Consider the following 21,589-nt stretch of genomic DNA (forward strand, 5'->3'; position numbering starts at 1 on the left):
ACAAGGCAGTGAGCCGTTGGGGCAGTCTCAGGAACAGACGGCTGCTGTTGTGATTTGTCCTACTTAATAAAAGTTTAGCCAATATTTTTGAAATTTGTCGTGTTTATTTACATGGTAAAGTTGATAGTACATCAAAAGTGTTTTTCGCTGGTAATGTGAAATAGTCAGATCAGTGTCTGGGAATTAAGCAAATCATTGTAGTGACTCACAGCTGACTGAAAAGAGCCTCAGGCAGAGCATGGGAGTCAGGCATGGCTGTTTGCTACCTTCCAACCCCTCCCCATCCAGAACCATCAGCCTGAGGGCGCGGTGCGACCTCCAAACCCCTCCCTGTCTGGAACCATCAGCCTGAGGTCGGCTGAAGCACCTGGACCTGGGCCCAGCGGTTTGCTTCCATGTTACCCAATGCCCACCCCGGGGGGGGGGGGGGGGGGGGGGGGGGAGAAGAGAGAGAGCGAGAGAGCGAGACACACACAAAATGTGTGTGTCAAAAGTTGATAGTATTTTAGTTTTTCAGGATGACCACAAGAGCTAGAATTTCTCTCTAAGATAGCCTCAGAATGTACCATTTTAATCATTATTTTTTCAAAGGCTTCGCGCCGTGGAAGGGGGAGACCCCCCTTCCACACCATCCCCCGCCTCGGTCGCGTTGCTCCCTCGGCTTTGCGCAGGGGTCTGCTCCCTGCTACTTAGGGTTTTTCTAGAAAAACCCCTGTGGACCATAATAAAGTCTGCCGCCAGTCAGAGTTTTAACAACATCGGACAACACAGAGAACACAGTTCGCACTTTGCTGAGTCTGAATAGCATCGTCTGCCCAAATGGCTAACAGACACTCGACTTCTCTATGGGACCAACGTGAACCAACAGTTGAACCGCTTGACGCCATGTTTACCGTTTAATGGGAAAGAAGTCTCGTCGCCTTTATTATGTACATGGTCGTCGCATGGACCATACGTCATCCAGCTCAGGTTGTGTAGCCGTGGGTGTTGGCTCATTAGCATCTGTACCGTTGCGGGCCGTACCGTAGCAGCACACCTCTCCCAAGTGGCCAAGTTGGCCTGGCCTGGTCAGACTGGCCACAATCACACAGGCAGATTTGAGCACGGTTAGGTGTGAAAACGGCCACGTCCAGATGGCCTAGTGTGAGTGCACCCTAAGTTTTAAACATTTATCCATGCTTAGATGGAATTCTTGCAACTGTTGCATAAAAGCAATATCATATATTGCTTAAGTAACAAAAATAAAAGTGTATAAAAAAAATAGTGCAGTTAAACATGCTGCCTTTTAAATTCTAAGGAAAGTGCCTTTTCCACTGTCTGGACCACAACTGCTACTCTAAGAAGCTAGCTATAAAATAAATTGGAACAAAAATAAAGTGCCTCTGTATAATAAAAATGGTACAGTTGAACAAGATGCATTTTCATTTCACAGGAATGTTGCAGTACCAAAAATATCATGTGGAACACAACTGTTGCACAAAACATTAATATCTCTCAGTAGCTTTAAAAATTATTAAATCGATTTTGGGCCATTTTATATCCATTCTGAATCGTAGTAAATGAGAATTACGATTCTTACATGTATCAATTTTTTGGCACACCCCTAAGAAGAAGATGAATGTGTGTCAACCTGCACGGGTGCGAGATGTGGGTTGCCTTAGCTCAGGAGGGAGAGCAGTTGTCATGTAACCGGAAGGTTGGTAGTTCGAGCCCCAGCTCCTCCTAGCTGATTGTTGATGTGTCCCTGAGCAAGACACTTAGGCCCCGTCCCCACTAAGCCGAAACGGGTGAAACCGTTCCGGTTTCGATCTATCCGGTTTCGGAGTATCTCCGTAAAGACGGAGTCAAGCGAAACCGGGTAGATCTGTAGAAACGCTGTAGTACACATGCCAGGCCCATAAGGGGCGCTGCTTCTGCTACAGAAATCCAGAAGAAAATTAAATAATAAGAAGAGGCGAGCATGCGCATAAAGGCTGCCCCCCGAACCACTAACAACACAAACAAACAGTCAGTCAACAGCCCCAATAAATAATGGCTTAGCAACCCAACAAGGGACATGATCTGCTGCAGAACGATTACAAGCCTGTAGTCCGCCATCATCTTTTTTGTTGTGAGTTCTGAGACTCCGCGGGCTTAACAGTCATTGGCTAGAGGGTCGAGGGGTGGGGCGATGACGTTATGGTTTCAGGCGTCCACACGAATCCAAAACGAAACCGGGTAGATTTGATACCACCTCCGAGGGTGGTTTCAGAAGTTTACGGTTTCGGTCAGCGGATTCACGGGGCTTCGTGTGGACGGAAGGCCGAACCGTACAAGACCTTTGCGGTTTCGCCATGAAATCGGCTTTGTGTGGACGGGGCCTAAACTGCTCCTGACGAGCTGGCTGTCGCCTTGCATGGTTGACTCTGTCGCCGTAGGGGTCTACTACACTTTGTGGTGATCAGAGTTAACTGAACATTACAGCAAGTAGAGAAGCAACAAGATGTTGAAGCAGTCAGACCTTCCTCTGTTCCTGTCTACGTGCAGACTAGAGGAGCAGCAAGGTCGGGGTGTTATGACCCCCAGCAGAGAGCAGTGACCTCCCCAGAGACATAATGGTATTAACTTCTCTGATGGACCAATTCTGCACGCGTTTGCTTTCATAAGTTGCACTGAACTCCATATCTTTAATTACTGTGAACAGCTTGCCATGAATAACACAAACTGGCAACTTGCAGTCAGAGCAACAGTGCACTGTCTGCATAGTTGATACGGACCGGTGGTGGCAGAAGCAGTGAGGGGGAGGAACTAAATTACTTTACTTAAGTGAAAGTGGCCTTTATTTAAAAAATACTGAATCAATTAAAAGTAGGGATGAATTATTATGTAGGCCTCATAACTTTAAAGATGCAGCTGGTGAAGTTGGAGCTAATCTTAATGACTTAATTTACTACCGAGTAGCTTAACCTGTAATAGTATAGCTAAATGTATAACTTTGTTTATGCATTGTTTTAATCTAAATGTGCAAAGTTAATATTAACCTAAGTTAGCAAACGTGGAATAAAAAGTTGAATACTGTCAAGTTCTGTGTACCGGTTAATAAATGGTTAACTAACCAGCTAACCCACTAACCTGCCCCGTGATGAAGTCAGTGACGCAGCGCCCAAATGGCTGTGGGGCTGTGGGCTATAGCACAAGCATCATTAGTTCACACACCACAAATCGATTATCATTTGTCGTATAGTTTTTTTTATGTAGAATATTTTCTCTGAAGAAATTCCAACACATGTAGTTCCGTACAAAACTCGTCAACTTGTCTCCTTTAAAATGCATTCAAACAAAGGCAGCTTATCACAAACTCAAGTGTGTGTGTGTGTGTGTAGGCCCCGCCCTCTTCCTGTCCTTGTTTGGGAATTGGATATAGAGGAGGTAGGCCCGCCCCTTCCTGCGCTGTCTCCCTGATGGTAGGGCTTAGACACTTTCCTGGAAAGACGGCTCCAATCATTATGGGTTTATTACGTTTCACTCAGAAGCAGGTCAGTGTGGATACTGATGCTACTGGGTCTTATCCCCAGGTGGCTAGGGGCTGGTCCAAACGGGTCGGGACTAGTTTGAGGATCTGAAACATCTGGAGCACAGGGTCCAACTGGCCGAGCTCTGAGCCCCCTCAGACTGCAGCCCCAAGCTGCTCGCTGGGTTAATGTCCTCAGAATAGCAGCAGAAGGTGGTTGGTTCACACATTTTGTGTGTGTCTCGCTCTCTCGCTCTCTCTCTTCTCCCCCCCCCCCCCCCCCCCCCCCCCCCGGGGTGGGCATTGGGTAACATGGAAGCAAACCGCTGGGCCCAGGTCCAGGTGCTTCAGCCGACCTCAGGCTGATGGTTCCAGACAGGGAGGGGTTTGGAGGTCGCACCGCGCCCTCAGGCTGATGGTTCTGGATGGGGAGGGGTTGGAAGGTAGCAAACAGCCATGCCTGACTCCCATGCTCTGCCTGAGGCTCTTTTCAGTCAGCTGTGAGTCACTACAATGATTTGCTTAATTCCCAGACACTGATCTGACTATTTCACATTACCAGCGAAAAACACGCTCCCCATTATTATTTTTTCTTTGCTCTAGTTAATATGAACCAGCCAACAGATGACCAAACCACGCTGTCGTAAGAGGGTCCGGACTGATGAGTGGCGCAGTCAGCTGCTGACGTCATCGCTTTTTACTTTTTGAAGCTTTATTAGTATAATATTGCATATAGTCTGAAATAAAGCGGCCAATCACAGAGCCACGTTAAGCATTACTCTGTGAGGGCTGTTTCTAGGGTTCCAGCTCACCTGGTAAGAGCTCTTCGATCGCTCACATTATTTAATCAACTAGTATCCCCACATTGCCCAAATCAACCAATCAACGTTGATGGATATTTTGAGACTCCTGTTTGATTGACAGCTTTGTGGGCTGCTTTGTGGGCAGCACCTGAAGCTGCACCTCTTACTTTAATGTGGGGTGAAAAAAACAAAAAAGAGACCACGACCAAGCTCGGTGATAGTGGTGAGCTGGACGTGGCCTAGAAGGCTGCTCTGAGACCAGCCCTGGGGAGGACTGCGACCACACAATGTTCGGGGGGGTGGAGAGATACACAGCACTGCTCTGAGACCAGCCCTGGGGAGGGCTGCGACCACATGCTGTCGTGTGGAGGTGAACCACACCCTGGTTGATGAGAGGCTCACCGACCTGCGCTCACACTCTGCCATGAGCTGCTCTCGTTTCTCTCCCTCTTTAAGGGTCTCTCTCTCTCTACCTTCTAGTCCTTCTCTTTGTGATCTCTATCTCCTGAGTCCATCCACCCCTCTCTCTTCGTCCCTCTATCCACGCCAGCTCTTTCAGCTTTCTGTATTTTTCTCTCACTCGTCTATTTTTTGTCTGTGTCCCTCTGTCTGTCTGTCGCTCTCTAGTCAGGAAGGATGTCACACACTCCATTTCTTCGTGTATGTGTGTGTTGGGGGGGGGGGGGGGGGGGGGGGAGAGATGGCCATTTGTCGCAATAGATAGCCCTACTGAAAGCGTTGTGAAGGACATATTGAACCACACTGAGATGGTTGGCTCACTTTGAACTGATCCACAGACAAACTGGAACGTGCTATGTTTCAAGGTGGAGGAGAATCTAGCAGACACTCAATAAGAGCACGTTATGATGGATCGATTGGGCATTCATTCACCACAAGTGCTTTATTATTCCTCATTGCCATCACTTGGTCGTTTCATCAACTCAATTATTGAAAATATCAATCCATTAATTGATGAAAATAATGGTAAATATAGCGGTCCTGCATGGCTTGGGGAGCAGTGGTAGATTTGTCTCCAACGTGGTCAAGCTCAGCTCTCATCGTGTTCCTCTGTCACAGCCTTTCTACTCCACCCTGAGCCTCATGCAGCCTCCCCCATCACCACCACATAGTCTGCAGTATTAGAAGAAAGGGGAACCTGGTTCTTATGGTTAAAGGCATCGATCTTTCATGAACCAAGTTCACTGGAGGTATCGGTCCTCAGTAGACTTTCCCAACCGTGTCTCTAATTCAAACCGTGCAAAATGTATTTCAGGACATTTCATGACGATTTCATGACGATTACTCATGACGAGTGGATCGTCATGAGTAATCGTTCATGTACAGGTGCATATCAATGATTTAGAAAATTGTTGAAAAGTTAATTAATTTCAGTAATTAAATGTATAAAGTGAAACTTATATATATTAAACAAATTCATTCCACCAAAAGTTAAATATTTCATGGAAACCCAAAATCCGAAAATTAGAATATTGTGAAACCAAGATCGCAATCGAAATAGCTAATTAACAAAAAATAGTATCTGTTGAGGTTTCCTGAGACTTTTGAAGGTCTGTCTGTTCAGTAGGCTGCAGATCTTGGGGAAGACTGCTGCCTTGACCGGTTGGTAAACTGGTTTGTGACGCCTTTACGTCTCCACTCAAGATTCTAGCACCCCCCACGGTTCCTCCGGCATCCTCCAGACCCCTCATGAGACCCCTGGTTTCAGTGCTCGTCTGAGGGGCTGAGCCGCTTGTACAAGCTGTCCTTGTTTTGCTGTTGTCTGTAACAGAGGGATGTGATGTATTGGTGCTGGTCACCACCGTCCTGCAGCCAGCGTGTCTTTCAGACGCTGCACGTGCTCCATACAGCCCATATAGAGAACCTCACCTCCTTGAATGAACCCTCCACAGTCGGGATCTGATGGCAATGGCCACACTGAGACACAGGCACACAGATGCAGAAACCATATAAACACACATATACGTGTGTGTGTGTGTGTGTGTGTGTGTGTGTGTGTGTGTGTGTGTGTGTGTGTGTGTGTGTGTGTGTGTGTGTGTGTGTGTGTGTGTGTGTGTGTGTGTGTGTGTGTGTGTGTGTGTGTGTGTGTGTGTGTTGCCAAGCTAGCCTAGTAGCTATTGTTCAAAGGAGCATGTAAGGGGTTAGACAGTGAATACAGAGACGGGTCATTAAGGAGCTGGTAGGGCGTAGACAGTGAATACAGATAAAGGTCCTTAGGAGGGTTAGACGGTAGCCACTATCTGACTATCCTGCTTCATCAGCATCTCGTTTCTTTGTCATCGAATCCATCCAGTAGCCTTTGCGCTAACATGCACAGCAGGAATCCACACCATTAGCGATTCCGTGTATTCTACCGTATTCCGTGGCTAACGGCGCTCTGTTTTCTTCCTCCAGGTGTTAAACGAGGAGTGCGACCAGAACTGGTACAAGGCCGAGCTCAACGGCAAAGACGGCTTCATCCCCAAGAACTACATCGAGATGAAACCCCATCTGTGAGTATCAGAGGCTCTACCTCTGTCTGGGTGGGGTGATCGGGGTGCACTGTGATGGAGATAAGGTGGCGTGATGGAGATAAGGTGGCGTGATGGAGATAAGGTGGTGCTCAGTTTGGTGGAGGTGAGGTGGTGCTCAGTTTGGTGGAGGTGAGGTGGTGCTCAGTGTGATGGAGATGAGGTGGTGCTCAGTGTGACATTGGAGATGTGGTGGTGCTCAGTGTGATGGAGATAAGGTGTTGCTCAGTGTGATGGAGATAAGGTGTTGCTCAGTGGAATGGAGATAAGGTGGTGTGATGGAGATAAGGTGGTGCTCAGTGTGATGGAGATAAGGCCTAAAAAAAAAAAAAGTTTGGTTCCTGTTGGTTGTCAGTTGAGGTCATGGGTAGGTAGGGAATTTATTTTATTATTTTTTTTTTTTCCAGCGGCAGCGAATGATAGGTAGGTTGTTTTCATTTATAAACGAGAGAATGCGCTCATCCTTGTACAGAATGAAGAGGTGCCTTTACAAAAACGTAATTATAGTTTGCATCATATAGTTATTTTTTTATTTTTTTCTTCCATGATCATAAAATAATTTGGGTCGCACATAAATTGACGGGGTCGGTCGGAAACCAGAACCAAACAAAAAATTTTTTTAGGCCTAAGGTGGTGCTCAGTAGGGATCGACCGATATGGATTTTTTAGGGCCGATACCGTTTTTTTTTCATTTGCCTTTTTTCATCGCCGATACCGATTTTCTTGAGCCGATATTTGGAGCCCATAATACCCTGGAAATCCAGAGTTCTCGTGAGAGCACAATTTGAATTTGCTCAGCGAGTCACTCTTGGAACGAGCAATATACTCGTGTATATTCTGGGCCTCCCCTGGCCCAGAACATTAATCAATCGCATCGATGTATCAATATAGGCGGGCCAAAAGCGTTGCTGTTTTACCGACCAGATATGGCAAGAGTCTTATCTATTGTTTAGCTTCACTGGTCTGGATACGTCCCCCCTTGTATTATTCTGATTGGACATTTTTGGATATTTTCAAATGCATGCTTGATGCCGCCCCTCGAGTTAGGCCATTTTCATTACTCTTTGCCAAACCCTACAGCTTTCTAGATGTGGGTCTGGATTTCCAGGCTAAGCCTCCCTCAATTTACCTCATAAAAATGACACAATGATAACAAATGTTACAATGTCTCAATTGAAAAAAAAAAAGAATATTTATTGAACTGTCTGTAAATCACGCAAAAATATATAAATAAAAACAAAAAAAACGGCCGATACTGAAGAAAATATCGGTCCATACCGATGCACGTAAAAAACGCAAATATCAGACGATAATATCGTCCGGCCGATATTAGGGATGGGCATTCGATTAAGTTGTCTTAGTCGATCATCGGGAGAATTAACGATCAGTTAGTCGATTAATCGTTAATATTTTACATTCAAATTTAAAAACAAGAATTATATTCAAAATTAAATAAATACAAATGCAGCGTGTTTTCCTCATTGGGATCTTTATTATTAGATGAACAACTCAGTTAAACCAGATCCGTTCAATAGTTATGCGCTACTCTGCTCTAAGCAACGGAGCATGCAGCTCGAAGCCGGTGCTCATAAACATAACTAAAAAGAAACACAACCCTAGTTTCTTCCCAAAATAATAACAATAATAATATCAAAAAAACAATCATGTTATAACTTAAACAACCAGTCTACGGATTATTGTTCAGAAAGATGAGCATGTTGACATGCTCTGGGGTCAGACCGCAGCCTGGTGACCATCAGTCCAGCCGCCGAAAACACCCGCTCTGAGGGGACCGACGTTGCCGTGATTCACAAATACCTCCGTGCTAACTTGGCAAGGCGGGGGAACAACTTTTCACAATCCAGGGGCTCAGAAAGTTCTTTACTTCTGCTTCGATGCTAACCTCGCCTTGAGTGGTAGGCCTATAGTGCTCCCCAAGAAGTCATTTTTTAAATCATAATGGTCCCACATAGGGCTGAATGATTTCAGGAAAAGATTGCATTGCGATTTTTCTGGCAGATATTGCGATTTCGATTTTCTTCACGATTTTCTTCAAATCAAGCTTCAGTGCAATATTCATTATGTACAGTAATATTTACAAACATGACATCATACCATTAAAACATTACATGCCATTACTCTAATGTAAGAATGAAAACTAAAGTTAAGAATTTATTTTAAATGTATTTATTAAGAAACATAAATGTAAACTAAAGTCCTTGACCAATTGCAGTTGTTACAAATGAACTAAAAGAGCCATCTTTGACTGTCTTAACTTAGAAAAGTACTACTACTTTTTAAGACAGTCAAAGATGGCTCTTTTAGTTAATTTGTGCATTAGAGTATAACAACAAAGGGAGAGACGTCGGAGAACCCAACGCAGTCTATTCATAATATTGTAATGACCACGGAAGAGGCAGTGAATGAAGTATTGAATAGACAGAGATTTATTAGATAGGCCTACCTAATAAACCGTTGGAACACACAAGACCGGAAACATAGCAACTCCGGTAAGCAAACCCCGAGAAGCCCAATCCCTATGAGAGCTCCCCGCGCTACGGCCGTCCGGCGGTGCAAAGAGCTTTTGGCCGTGATATTATATATACAAATATTATATTACGATACTATTATATAGAGCTCCGGGAGTCGCAACAAAAAATAGTAAGTTACGTTACACATGTGACTCAGTGGCCACGCTGTTGAACGCATGTTAACCATTGCAACGCCAGTAAACAAACGCCGGTAAACAAACCCCTCGAAGAGAGCTCCCAGCCCTACGGCCATCCGGAGGCTCACTCAGCTTTTGGCCATGATATTATATATAAAATTATATTATATTAATTTGCCTGATTCACGTCTCTACGTTGACGCGTGAACGCACAGTAAAACCGAAAAAAACGTGTCTTTGGCGATCCTGAGATCGCGTTGTCTGAAATCGTGATTTCAATCAGAAAACGATAAATCGTTCAGCCCACCAGACTTCGCCGTGGCCTCGTCCGCTTCATGATTACATCGCCGTGTTCCAATATCCATACTATCCGTACTTACTAGTCTAAGTTTGAGTACGTAGGGCGTTCCGATTCAGATCGGGCGAAAATAAGTGTACTGAAAACTGTCAAATCACGAAGTGTGTGGCGATGGACACTTTTCGTACTCAACGGCAGCCATCTGGCTGCGTAGCGGAAGAGGGCGGAGCCAGGCTGAGCCAAAGTCGGCGTATTTTCCACATAGCCTGCATTAATAGTCATTTTATAGTTTTTATAGCTTTTTATAGCTGCTAGGCTTAAAGAGGTCACCGTTCAAAGCGGGATGTTTATTGCGGGGGAGGAGCCGCAAATTTAAATATTGCCCCCGTGTGGTAAAATGTTTATTGCACACTACATTAGTTTAATCTATGAAAAATGTACGTAATCGACAAAATTCTTAACGATCAATTAGTCGATCGTCGATTAATCATGCCCATCCCTAGCCGATATATAGGACGATCACTAGTGCTCAGTGTGATGGAGATAAGGTGGTGCTCGCTGAGACGCCTGAAAGGATGCTGGCAAGTTCGAGCTACACACGCCGTCCGTTGATTGATCGACAGAATCACACTTCTGTGCGATAGGGGGATAATAACAAACAAACACAGTACCTGTGAGGTATTTCTGGCGAAAGCTTTGTTTATTGTAACTGAGCTGGGCTATACCGCTTCCTCACTACTAGGCTGAGGCGTGCTGGGTCCATAGCGTACCCGCCAATGGAAAAGCGACATTAGCCTCTGAGCGTCCAAACCTGACGAGTCAAACCCGAGGCTCCGTCTATCTTCATGCTGAGCGCTCCATACTTGAATTGGAGCATATCAGAATCGGCAGATTGACATTAGGGATGTAACGGTATGAAAATGTAACTGTGTTTAACTTATTGTGACCCAAATTATCCCGGTTTTCGGTATTATCGTGGTATTTTTAAAAGTGTGTTCAATATGTTCAGAAAGCACTGATAGGCCTACATAAACTGAAATAGTTTAAAAAAGTGTAATAGTGTTTATTATATTTATTTATATATTATACTATCAAAAGTGCAACATTTAACATCAAAGGAACCAGGGTTAAGCATGTAAATAGCATATTTATCAGGAACATTTACAGTACTGCAGGTTTAATCCAAACATTCAATACATGAAGAACAATATGTAAACAAATCAAAGAAACACCACGTGTCTTATTATAAACTTTTCTTTTATTAAAATGTAAAACTGTACACATGAACAATGTACAAGTAAACTTTAAAAAAATAGTGCATTGTGCGTTTAAAATAAATAGCCACTATAAACAAATTACAAAATTTACAATCATATGTAATCATATGTAAGTTTAGCTGTTTAGCTCAGAATATTAGCCGTTAGTAACCAGATAGATGCCTTCTTAATACATAGCCCAGAGCTATAGAGAGAGAGAGCTGCGACACGCTATGATCTCGCCGACAGGGTGGTCACGTGGTTGTCACGTGGTTCATGTAAGCCTCAATAGTTCCAAACACGCCGCGCTTTCAATGTTATTCTATGGGACGACAGCAGAGATTTCAATATGAATGGTAAATATGAATGAAAAAAACACATAAAAGTATTTGTCTGTTATTGCATTATTGCATATTTGTAAATGTCCGTTTTACATTTAGAGTGGTAGGGGGACAACAGGGGGACGATTTACCCTGTGCAGACTAACCCAGAGTTTTCGGTTCCACAGCAGCGGTTATGCATTAGTTCAATCAACTCGGGGTTGGTTAACCCAGGGTTGTGTGCGTCACCGCCAAACCTAAAAAGACGTGATGTATGGATCATGGAAACCCTGATCGAAATGGCGAAACGGGCCGCTTATTTCAATGAAATGGAACTTCAGGTTCTCCTGGGGAGCTATGACGAGGAGGACATTATCACAAGAAAAGGGAACGCTAAAGCCTCTGCAACCCGGAGAACCAAAGCCTGGCAGTGGATCGCTGACCGCGTAAATGCGTTAGTTAAACGTCAAAAGCATGATCCTTAATATTTGAGCCATGAATATATAAATATCCCAGTTAAGCATTCTTAAAGATCCTACCACATAACCCCTTTCTTCTAAAAAAATATATACTCCGATGGCTTCCAAGCGGTCAGCGGATCAAGTATAAAAATGAAGTATAAAAAACATACAAACTGGTAAGCTTTTCCCACCATCGTATTAGTATAAATTTAAATAAGCCATTTTTTTAAGCCAATCGTGAAAAGGCCGACAGTCGGCAGACTGGATCTGGCCCTCAAATTGTCTTGACCCTGGTGGAGGAGCTGTTAATAAACATAAATTCAGGGCGCCCTGGCATGGAGGGGGTACCCGGATGTACCTACCTCCTCAGAGAGTCAGGGGCCATACCCCACTGGTTGAATGTAGGTTTTTGTGTTTTCTTGTATTTTAGATTTTTTTTTGCCTTCGAAGTAACACATGCAAACCATGTGCTTGCCACAGCGCATACTATTCCAAATGTTTCTTTTTTTGGTAACTGGGTAGAAAACCTAAAAGTGACAATTCATCAACTTCACAGAATAATAATTGTTTTTTGTCTCTCCAATAATAAGTAAAAATAATAATATAAAAAAAATTGTGACAGTTGTAAATAAAATATTTTTTCTAAGCCTCAAGGATGTTTTGATGCCGAGTTTTGTTAAGTCACGCTCAGACTAGTGTCATTTGTATATTACAATTAAAAAAAAAAATCCCCCCGTGACACTGTCACCTTTTTTCCTCTGAGGAGTTTGCAGGTCTGAAGTATTACTCAGATAAGTTTTTAAGTTTGAGGGAAAGCTTCACGTTAACTTTAACCTTACATCTGTATTGAAATCAAAGTATTCAAGATGTTTTACCATGATCATTTGAAGATATGAGCCACACAAAGTATCAAATATATTAAAGAATAACAACTCATTACGCTTGGATGAATGAATAATATTTTTTTTTTATTAAACAATTAGTGTGACAACAAGAACAAGTGAGTGCGATTGTGTTAACAGATTCAACAATGGACACAGCAGGGAACATTATATACTTAGGGCAAACCATTAACATATAACGTTGCAAATATACTATACTTTATGCCATTACAATACTTATAATAGCCCTGAGCAAATTCAAAATTGGTTTAGATCAATGGTCATATCATGGTTGGCTGTAGTGTGCAGCGTTTGGATGCTCCAATCGGTCCGAAGAAATGGATGGCAATGGTCAGCCGTCAACTTACAAGTGACAGGGGTCAGCAACAGTCAAAAACTATGTAATGTAAGTAATGTTCACATCACTTGCTAGCATTTCAAAGGGCATAATAATTCTGTAGTTTAGAGAGTGTAGAGAATTATGAATTTTTCAATGATATTTGAAGTGCAATGGAAACTGATCTTACAAGCCTACCTACAGGTACACTTTGAAGATGACCAATTCACTGCCACAAAATGAGAAGGGATGTTGAAGTTGAGGCCCGATGCAGTCCCAACAGTTTTCATTCATCGCCCTAAGCCGAAGAGGAGGAAACCCCCTTCTGTGAGGGTGCCTCCAGAACCAAGTGCAACGGACCACACATATTGCGCCAAATTAAACTTCGGTGTGATCCATGCAGCTGACAATATTCCCCATTTCATGTAATTCAAGGATAGACTACACTCCTAATGAGATTACATAATTCATATTTGTACATTCAGTTTAAAAAACAACCAGAGGTCAGGGATTCTCTGAGGATTTGCACACAATGTAGATAATCGACACATTTCTACCCAATTAACAATTGCCGGTAGATCCATTGATACATTTTATTGGTTTCTGATTGTGGCAGCTGATTTAATTCACATTACAGAAATATTTAGCTTTAATTAATTTTCTTACATTGCCTTACATTGGAGATGACAGTAGTTGCAAAGGCAAAATACATATAACAGCAACATTACCTTGTAATTGTTAGAGATTGAGGGAAAAATTGAGGTTAATTTCAAGAGTGATGAAAAGGACATGACAGGAGACAGTGAGAGCAATCAAGAGGCCACTTTGCCAGGGGCAGGTGATCCAGGACCAGCTGCTCCAGGGACCAGACTGCCAGGGACTGATGGGGCGACTGTGGAGGACCTAATAAGGCAACTAGAAAAGGAATAATTAATGAGGAGAGCAGAGAGGGCTCTTGTAAAACAAAAAATAATCAATTTGGCCCTAAGAAAGAGAAACAATTCAGTCAACAAGAAGTTAAGACGAAAAAGCCATACAGGTTAAATTCACCGCCCATCATAATCAGCATTGTTGAAGCGGCGGAATCTGTAGGGCTTCATGTGCTAACCATCACCCTTTCCAGGATATAATTAAACAAAGTTATTTCTACTAGCTATCGCATCATAAAACCCGTCCTTAAATCAACCTAAATCCTAGTAATCCAACATAAATAACTAACTAAATAAAAGTTAGATTCACCACTGAACTTCGTAATTGTTGGTGTAGATACCTTCACATGGCGAAGTCGAGCTAACAAACCAGCAGGCAATCGGTCGTCTACCAAGATAAATGTATACATAATTACGCTGTGCATTTACAAATAAATATCAGTATATGCATCATAAAGGGCCTCTGATACAATATAGACAGTTGACAATTCAAAACAGGTAGCCATTTAATCAATTTACCTCAGAAGTTACTCGACGGCCAGCAATGGAAATTAATGATCTCCTACGCCGTAAAATGGTTGTTTGGAACTATTCGAGGCTCCATACCCCGGAAGTAGGAGCTACAACGGAGTCCAATGGAAGTGTCGCCACTCTGTTATATCTACCACTCTGACATAGCCTATGCTGGTGGTGGGCACTGCTGTTGGACCCCCTCTCTGGACACACACCCCCTCTCTGGACACTAGGGGTGCAATGGATCACAAAACTCACAGTTCGGATCGTGTTACGGTTTTTGAGTCACGGGTCGGATCATTTTCGGATCAACAACAACAATAAGGATAAGACAAATGTGACTTTAAATAAAATCTTCAAATGTGTTAAAACAAAATAAAGTGAAAAATTAGGTAATAATCCTGCTTTAAGCATAGTCAATATTTTTAAAAAATTGAGGCATTATTCCTTTTTAACAAGGATAGTCAATTATCCCTAACCCTGGATTTACAATTCAGGATGTCTCTATTGCCTGGGGAGAGTTTAGAGTCTAGACTCTCCCAAGGCAATGCAGACATCCTCATCTGCTTTTTTTCCATCAAGTATGGTAGCGAAATACACTTTCTGTCGTGTTTTATTTGGCATTTTGTAAATCCATGGATTTCGGATGGAAGACTCATTGCAAGGGAGGTTGGTTGTAGTCTTTTCGCTCGGTTCTAGCCCTACTGTTGATACGGGGAACCAAGCGAAAAGACCACAACCAAACATAAGCATGTCCGGTTCCGGTTTCCGTTTCAATGGGATTTACAGAACTCCAAATAAAACACAACAGAAACTGTATTTCGCTACGATACTTGATGATGGGCTGTTCTGCAACAAACAAATTTCTCCTACGGGGGATTAATAAAGTTGTAGCTTATTTTATCTTATCTTATGTTGTTAATACCGGAATTGTCCTTTACGCCTCGTTTCCACATACGTACATTCTCGTATGCGATCCAACCGTCTCCGACCGAAAGTCCATTCATTCCTATGTGATTCTCCGTAATGTCCGTTTTTCCTCCGAGACTCCTCCCCTCCGTAAAATATCTGTCCGGTATGTCCGTAATATACGTTCAAAAAATTAAACTTTCGCCGTCGTTTTACGGAGATACCGTATGAAAGTTTTTATGTTTTTCACAATACATGCAAGTACCTGGCAGGCCAAACTCCTCGCCGATCTCTTTCCAAGCCTGGTTGGTTTTGTTTTTATCTCTGTATATGTCGATCCTCATGTTCCAAAGTACCGGTCTCCTAAAAACGGCCATTATCATACGCTCCCCCATCTTTTGTCCGTAAATAAATTCATGTCCGTACGTAAAACACTAGCGACTCCTTCGGTAAATTTACGGAAGCACGGATACGATAAACATACGTATGTGAAAACGAGGCGTAAAACATGCGCTGATCACGTGAACGCACAACTTTTTTTCAGCCGATCCGCGGATCATTTGCGTCCCCAACTATGAGGGTTGATCCGTACGGATCCCGGGTAATCCGTCAACCGTTGCACCACTACTGGACACGCTCCCCTCTCAGGAGTACACCCTCTCTCAGACCACACATCCTCTCTCAGGACACACCCCCTGTCTCAGACCACACCCCCTCTCAGGTCTGCCTGCTACTGTTCCTGCAGAGGCCAGGAGCCCTTCTGTTACAGGGCTCGGCAGTTCAATGGCCCTTGACATATAGTGTGTGTGTTTTGGTTAATTGCCAGGCCATTCGTTTATCACACAGGAACAAAGGGAGAGCTGTCTGAATGTTGTCACTGGGCGTCAATCTCTTTCTACTTTATATGATTATATATTAACACTCAGCCCTCTGTCCCTCTTATTCAAAGGCTTCATTGGCCTGGAAAGAGCACATTCACACACACAAACAAGAACAACACTAATAATAAAATACACATATAAATAAAACATTCTAAAATACAAAACGTAACACACCTTTTTCAAGGTGTGTGCTTGTGTGTGTGTGTGTGTGTGTGTACACAGTGAAAAAGTGAACTGTGATGTTTTATGAGACGATGGTCACTTTAGGGCAGAGGTAAGCAAACTTCCCTGGAACTAGGTTGTAGAATGAGGTCTGCATCTCCCTCTCCTCTCCTCGTGTTGGCTTTTTGTATGTGTCTTTCACCACCTCACACGCCGGGGGGGTAATAAAAGCATTGCTCGGAGCCGCGGCGGGCCGCTGTCCTCCAGGCTAATGCCTTTATCGTGTCCGCTCCTCCAGAGAACCTCCTCTCTCTGACGGCTGATCCACGGCCAGCTGCTCAGACTGTCACCACACTGGGGCCACTCGGGGACACGCACGCGCTACTGGGCACTCTGATACACGCTCACATGCACCCGATCATGCATGAAGCGACTCCGCACACTAACATGCACTTCATCTCCAGACACACATTCATATAGACCCTTGCACACTCCCTTACGTGCACAATACACACACATGCACGCGCGTCTGTCTGCCGGTGTCACGCGAAAATTGTACCGGCCTACGTCATCAGTTGTTTACATCTTGACAACCTGTCTGGCAACAGACGACGCGATCGTCTGTTGCCGGGCAGGTTGCAAAAAACATTCGGCTCATGTTTCCAAAAGACGAAATAACATAATACAGATAAAGGATCGCTAGATAACACTTGTTTTTACTTTATATTTGTATTGTATTTAATTGTTTAATCGAATAGCAACAGACGTTGCTATTCACTCCTTTATGCTGGAGTGGAAAGTACGGTACCGGGACGGAGTAAGGCCGTGACGTACAAGTTGTTCTGTGCTGTGATTGGCTGAAGAGAAATAGTTAATTCGCTGCGTCCTAAAACTGGACCTTGCGATTTGACATGTTCAATCTCTGGCGACTCCTTGCAACTCCTTGCAACGACCCGTTCACACCGCCCCTGCGACGTTCTAAAACCATCTTGTTGCAAGCCGTTGCAAGGTGAATCTTTGGTCTGAACTGGGCTTAAGTCTTTCACTTGCTCAATGCACTGGCACAGCAGATCTATGGGCCGATAGTCATTTGGTGATAGCGATAGATAGATTTGTGTGTCATCAGCATAGCAATGATGTTCAATATTGTTATTTTGCATGATTTGCCTGAGTGGGAGCATGTAGATGTTGAATAAAGATGGTCCTAAGATCGAACCTTGTGGGACTCCACATGTCACGTTGGTTGATTCTGATACAAAGTCGCCAACAAAGTAGTTCCTATTTTAGTAGGTAGGACCTGAACCAATTTAAGACTGTGCCTGAAACGTCATTATTTGACACTTTAGTATGGTTAAACATGGCTATCAATCAATTATAACAACGTTTATAGGTCATAAAAGTCGAAAAAGCATTATAGGTGGGCGTGCATGAACCATGAACCAACCTGTCGGCGGCTGGCTGTAAACAGTGTCGCGCCTACGAGTGACGTATTAACCGCGCGACTCAACGAATCGATGACAAAATTCGTTGCCAACGATTTTAGTAATAGATTTTTATTGATTTTATCGATTCGTTGTTGCAGCCCTGATATCATGCAACACTCCAACAATCATCAACAGAAACATAAACCCAGTAGAGACAGAGATAAAGACAGGGCAGGCATCTTTCTGCCTTTCATAAGGAGGAAAATCCTCAGAGTTCCTTATTTTCGGGGAGGGAGCGACCTTTTCCGGCCTTTATGTATTCAATCATTTTAGTGACTGTTTACACCCCTGTGTCTCCCCCTCCCCCTCGCCCCCTCACCCTGTGTTGTGTGTGTGTGTTTGTCTGTCACCCCCTCACCCTGTGGTGTGTGTGTGTGTGTGTGTGTCTCCCCCTCTCTCTGTCTCCCCCTCACCCTGTCTCTCTGTCTCCCCCTCACCCTGCTGTGTGTGTGTGTGTGTGTGTGTGTGTGTGTGTGTGTCTCCCCCTCACCCTGTGGCTCTGTCGCCCCCTCCAGGTGGTTCTTCGGTAAGATCCCGCGGGCAAAGGCCGAGGAGATGCTGAACAAGCAGCGGCACGACGGAGCCTTCCTGATTCGGGAGAGCGAGAGCGCACCGGGAGACTTCTCCCTCTCTGTCAAGTACGTGGAGCCACTACCAACACCACCCTCTGACCCCCACCACCCTCTGACACAACCCTCTCCCTTGAAATGGCTGTCTGTCTCTCTCTCCCCTGATGGCGGCGCTCTCTCTCTCTCGCTCTCTCACTCTCTGATGGTAGTGCTCTCCCTCCCCCTCAGGTTCGGTAACGACGTGCAGCACTTCAAGGTGCTCCGTGACGGCGCGGGGAAGTACTTCCTGTGGGTGGTGAAGTTCAACAGCCTGAACGAGCTGGTGGACTACCACCGCACCACCTCGGTGTCCCGCAACCAGCAGATCTTCCTGCGCGACATCGAGCAGGTGGCCCAGGTCAGAGAGACGCACACACAGAGACGCACACACACGGGCACGCACATGCACACAAACAGAAACACATACACTCAGAGCTTTTTGGTTTTAATTTGCACTCATAGGTTCTAATGTTCTCCCCTCTTTGGTCCATCCCTCTCGATCCTCCCCTCCCCCCCGTTGCCACGGCGCAGCATCCCACGTACGTGCAGGCGCTGTTCGACTTCGACCCCCAGGAGGAAGGCGAGCTCGGGTTCCGGCGCGGCGAGTACATCCAGGTCCTCGACAACTCGGACCCCAACTGGTGGAAGGGCGGCTGCCATGGCCAGACCGGCATGTTCCCCCGCAACTACGTCACGCCCGTCAACAGGAACATGTAGAGGCCGGCTCTGCCTCCGCCTCCTCCACCGACGCCGCCATCGACACCACCACCACCATCATAGTCCCTCCAGAACTGACCCCCGCCCCCCCTGATCAGAGAAGACCCCTGGCCTGGGAGCAGAGAGAGGGGGGAGAGAGGGGTACCTCTCAGACTGCTGAGGACATCCTGTCGCAGCTCCAACGCCATTGGTCTGGTGGGGGGGGGGGAGCGGCCACAACCAAAACAGGAAAAGCTCCGCGCTGCCGACTGAAGAGGAATGATTGGATGTCCTGACTCCGCCCCTCCAGCTCCAGGCCCCTCCCCGTTCACATGCCCCTCCCACATCCCTCTGCTTTATATTTTCTTGCCGTGCCTCGCCGCATGCCCCTCCTCCGGTCGCCCACGACGACGACTCAACGCATCAACCTAACTACGTTTTAAAGAAGAAAATGAAATTACAGTAAAAATGTAAAAAGAAAAAAAAGATTAGATGGCACAACAAAAAAAGGCTGAAGGTGGAGACCGAGCGTCCATCTTGTTCTCAGCGGCCATCTTGTGCTCGGCGGCCATCTTGTGCGCGGCACCGTGCTCCTCAGTGTTGTACCAGCTTCAGGCTGTATAAATAAATCAAGTATAGAGAGAATCCATTTTTTAAGAATATATATTATATATTTGTATGTGTTTGTCCGTTTTACCTCTCATCACAACTTTTTCTTTTTAATTTGTAAATTATGTTTGATTTCATGTTTATTCCTGAGAAAGACCCCCTTGTAGCGCTAGGAATACTGAGACGTCAGTGTGTTATTGTTATCCTTACCCCCCCCCGGCTCATTAAAGCTTGTCTGCTGAACACGAGCGTCTGAACCATGTTGTTAAACGATGAATAAAGCTCTCCTCCTCCTTCCTGTCCATGATGTGATCGGATAAGAGCCTGAAAGAGCTCCTCTATCCACTGAGAGGGCTTGAACCAGGGCCTCTAACGAGGCTCTTAACTAGGCTCGAACCGGGGCCTCTTAACGAGGCTTGAATAAGGGCCTCTAAGGAGCCTTCTCGTGGGTCCTTAACAAGGCCCCTAAAGAGGCTCTAATCAAGTCCCTAAATTAGGCTCTTAAAGAGGCCCCTAACGAGGCTCTTAAGTTCCCAGCAAGTCAGAGCTCGTGTCACCGCACTCTTCTAGAGCTCTGAGTGTGCCCCCACCACTGTGCATCAAGGCGGGTTGGTCGACTCCCTGGGCGGTGAATGTAGCCTAACGAGTCTGTAAACATCAAGGGGGTCAGCCATGTCTTGGCATGCCCCCCCTCCCCTGGCAAGCCCCCCCCTCCCTCGGCATGCCCCCTCTCCCCGTGTTAAAATCTATGTCAATATTCCAGAGGGAGAGAGAACCTCTAGAGGCAGTCGTCATGCCAACGCCATGCACATGCGCGTGTACTCGTTCATCCTCTTCCTGTGGTCGCCGAGGGCAACAGAGACGGCATGGGGGGGGGTCACCTGTGAAGCCACGCCCACACGCCCCCGCAACTCAAATGATAACAAAAGAGATTGTCTTTTATGCTTCAAAATGAATTTAACAAAGTTGTGTGAGGCGACGTGAATAATGTAAAAGAAAAATAATGGGAAAAAAGATAAGAACGTGTCTGTCTGTCGGCGTGTGTGCAGCACTTTCTCTGTTGAGCGTTCTGGTCTCACGTCCGGTCCGTGTGTGTTTGTGTTTTTGTGCTTTTACGTTGTCGTTCTCTCTGAGTGCCTTTTTCTCTCTGGTCGGTCAGTGTTTCTGACCTCTGACCTACCCCCCAACGCGACCAGGGCGACAAACTATGTACAGAATAATTCAAGATGTATGATCGACCCCCCCCCCGCCCTAGACCCCGACCTCTCCTGACCTTTACCCACATGAAACATTCTTTATTTAAGTGTCTGTCGCCTTCTTTTACCTAATGATATTGTTTTATTTCCTGCTTTTTTATTTGCATTTTTTTTGTTTTTTGTTTTTCATTAATAAAATGCAATTATTAAAAAAAAAAAGCTCCAGTGGCTGTGGCCTCTGATTGTATCGACCGTTCTCTCGTCAGATAGTTCCACTACCTGTTGAACTGCACACCTGTGGTGGCGCTACTAGCTGTACTAAAAGCCTACGGCTCCTTTAAACGCGTCTGCATAATTGAATTGTACGTCATGAGCGACTTGAGCAACCAAAGCAGAAAAGAAATATTCGCAGCGAAACTTGACGCTTTGGTCGCTCCTGGTGTGGACTTACAGTAAGGGTTTAGTTTGTTAATGCAAGAGGTTTTTTGGATATGTTGGCGAAGTAAAAATTATGTTCAGAACCTTGATTTAAATAATTAACATTGCAAATGAAAATCAAA

The 21,589-nt window shown here is 44.9% G+C and overlaps 1 protein-coding gene across 2 annotated transcripts in view; it reads left to right on the plus strand.

Moving 5' to 3' along the window:
* LOC130376227 (growth factor receptor-bound protein 2) overlaps nt 1-21,532 on the plus strand; it is a 57,376-nt gene extending 35,844 nt beyond the window's left edge. For both annotated transcript variants that reach the window (XM_056583459.1, XM_056583451.1), the window contains exons 3-6: nt 6,706-6,803; nt 18,436-18,558; nt 18,718-18,886; nt 19,060-21,532. In XM_056583459.1, the coding sequence (XP_056439434.1) occupies nt 6,706-6,803; nt 18,436-18,558; nt 18,718-18,886; nt 19,060-19,245 (576 nt within the window). In that variant the 3' untranslated portion in view covers nt 19,246-21,532. The remainder of the gene's footprint in view (nt 1-6,705; nt 6,804-18,435; nt 18,559-18,717; nt 18,887-19,059) is intronic.
* Nucleotides 21,533-21,589: the final 57 nt, after the last annotated feature.

This window comes from Gadus chalcogrammus, chromosome 2 (assembly GCF_026213295.1).
Source record: "Gadus chalcogrammus isolate NIFS_2021 chromosome 2, NIFS_Gcha_1.0, whole genome shotgun sequence".
Lineage (NCBI taxonomy): Eukaryota > Metazoa > Chordata > Actinopteri > Gadiformes > Gadidae > Gadus > Gadus chalcogrammus.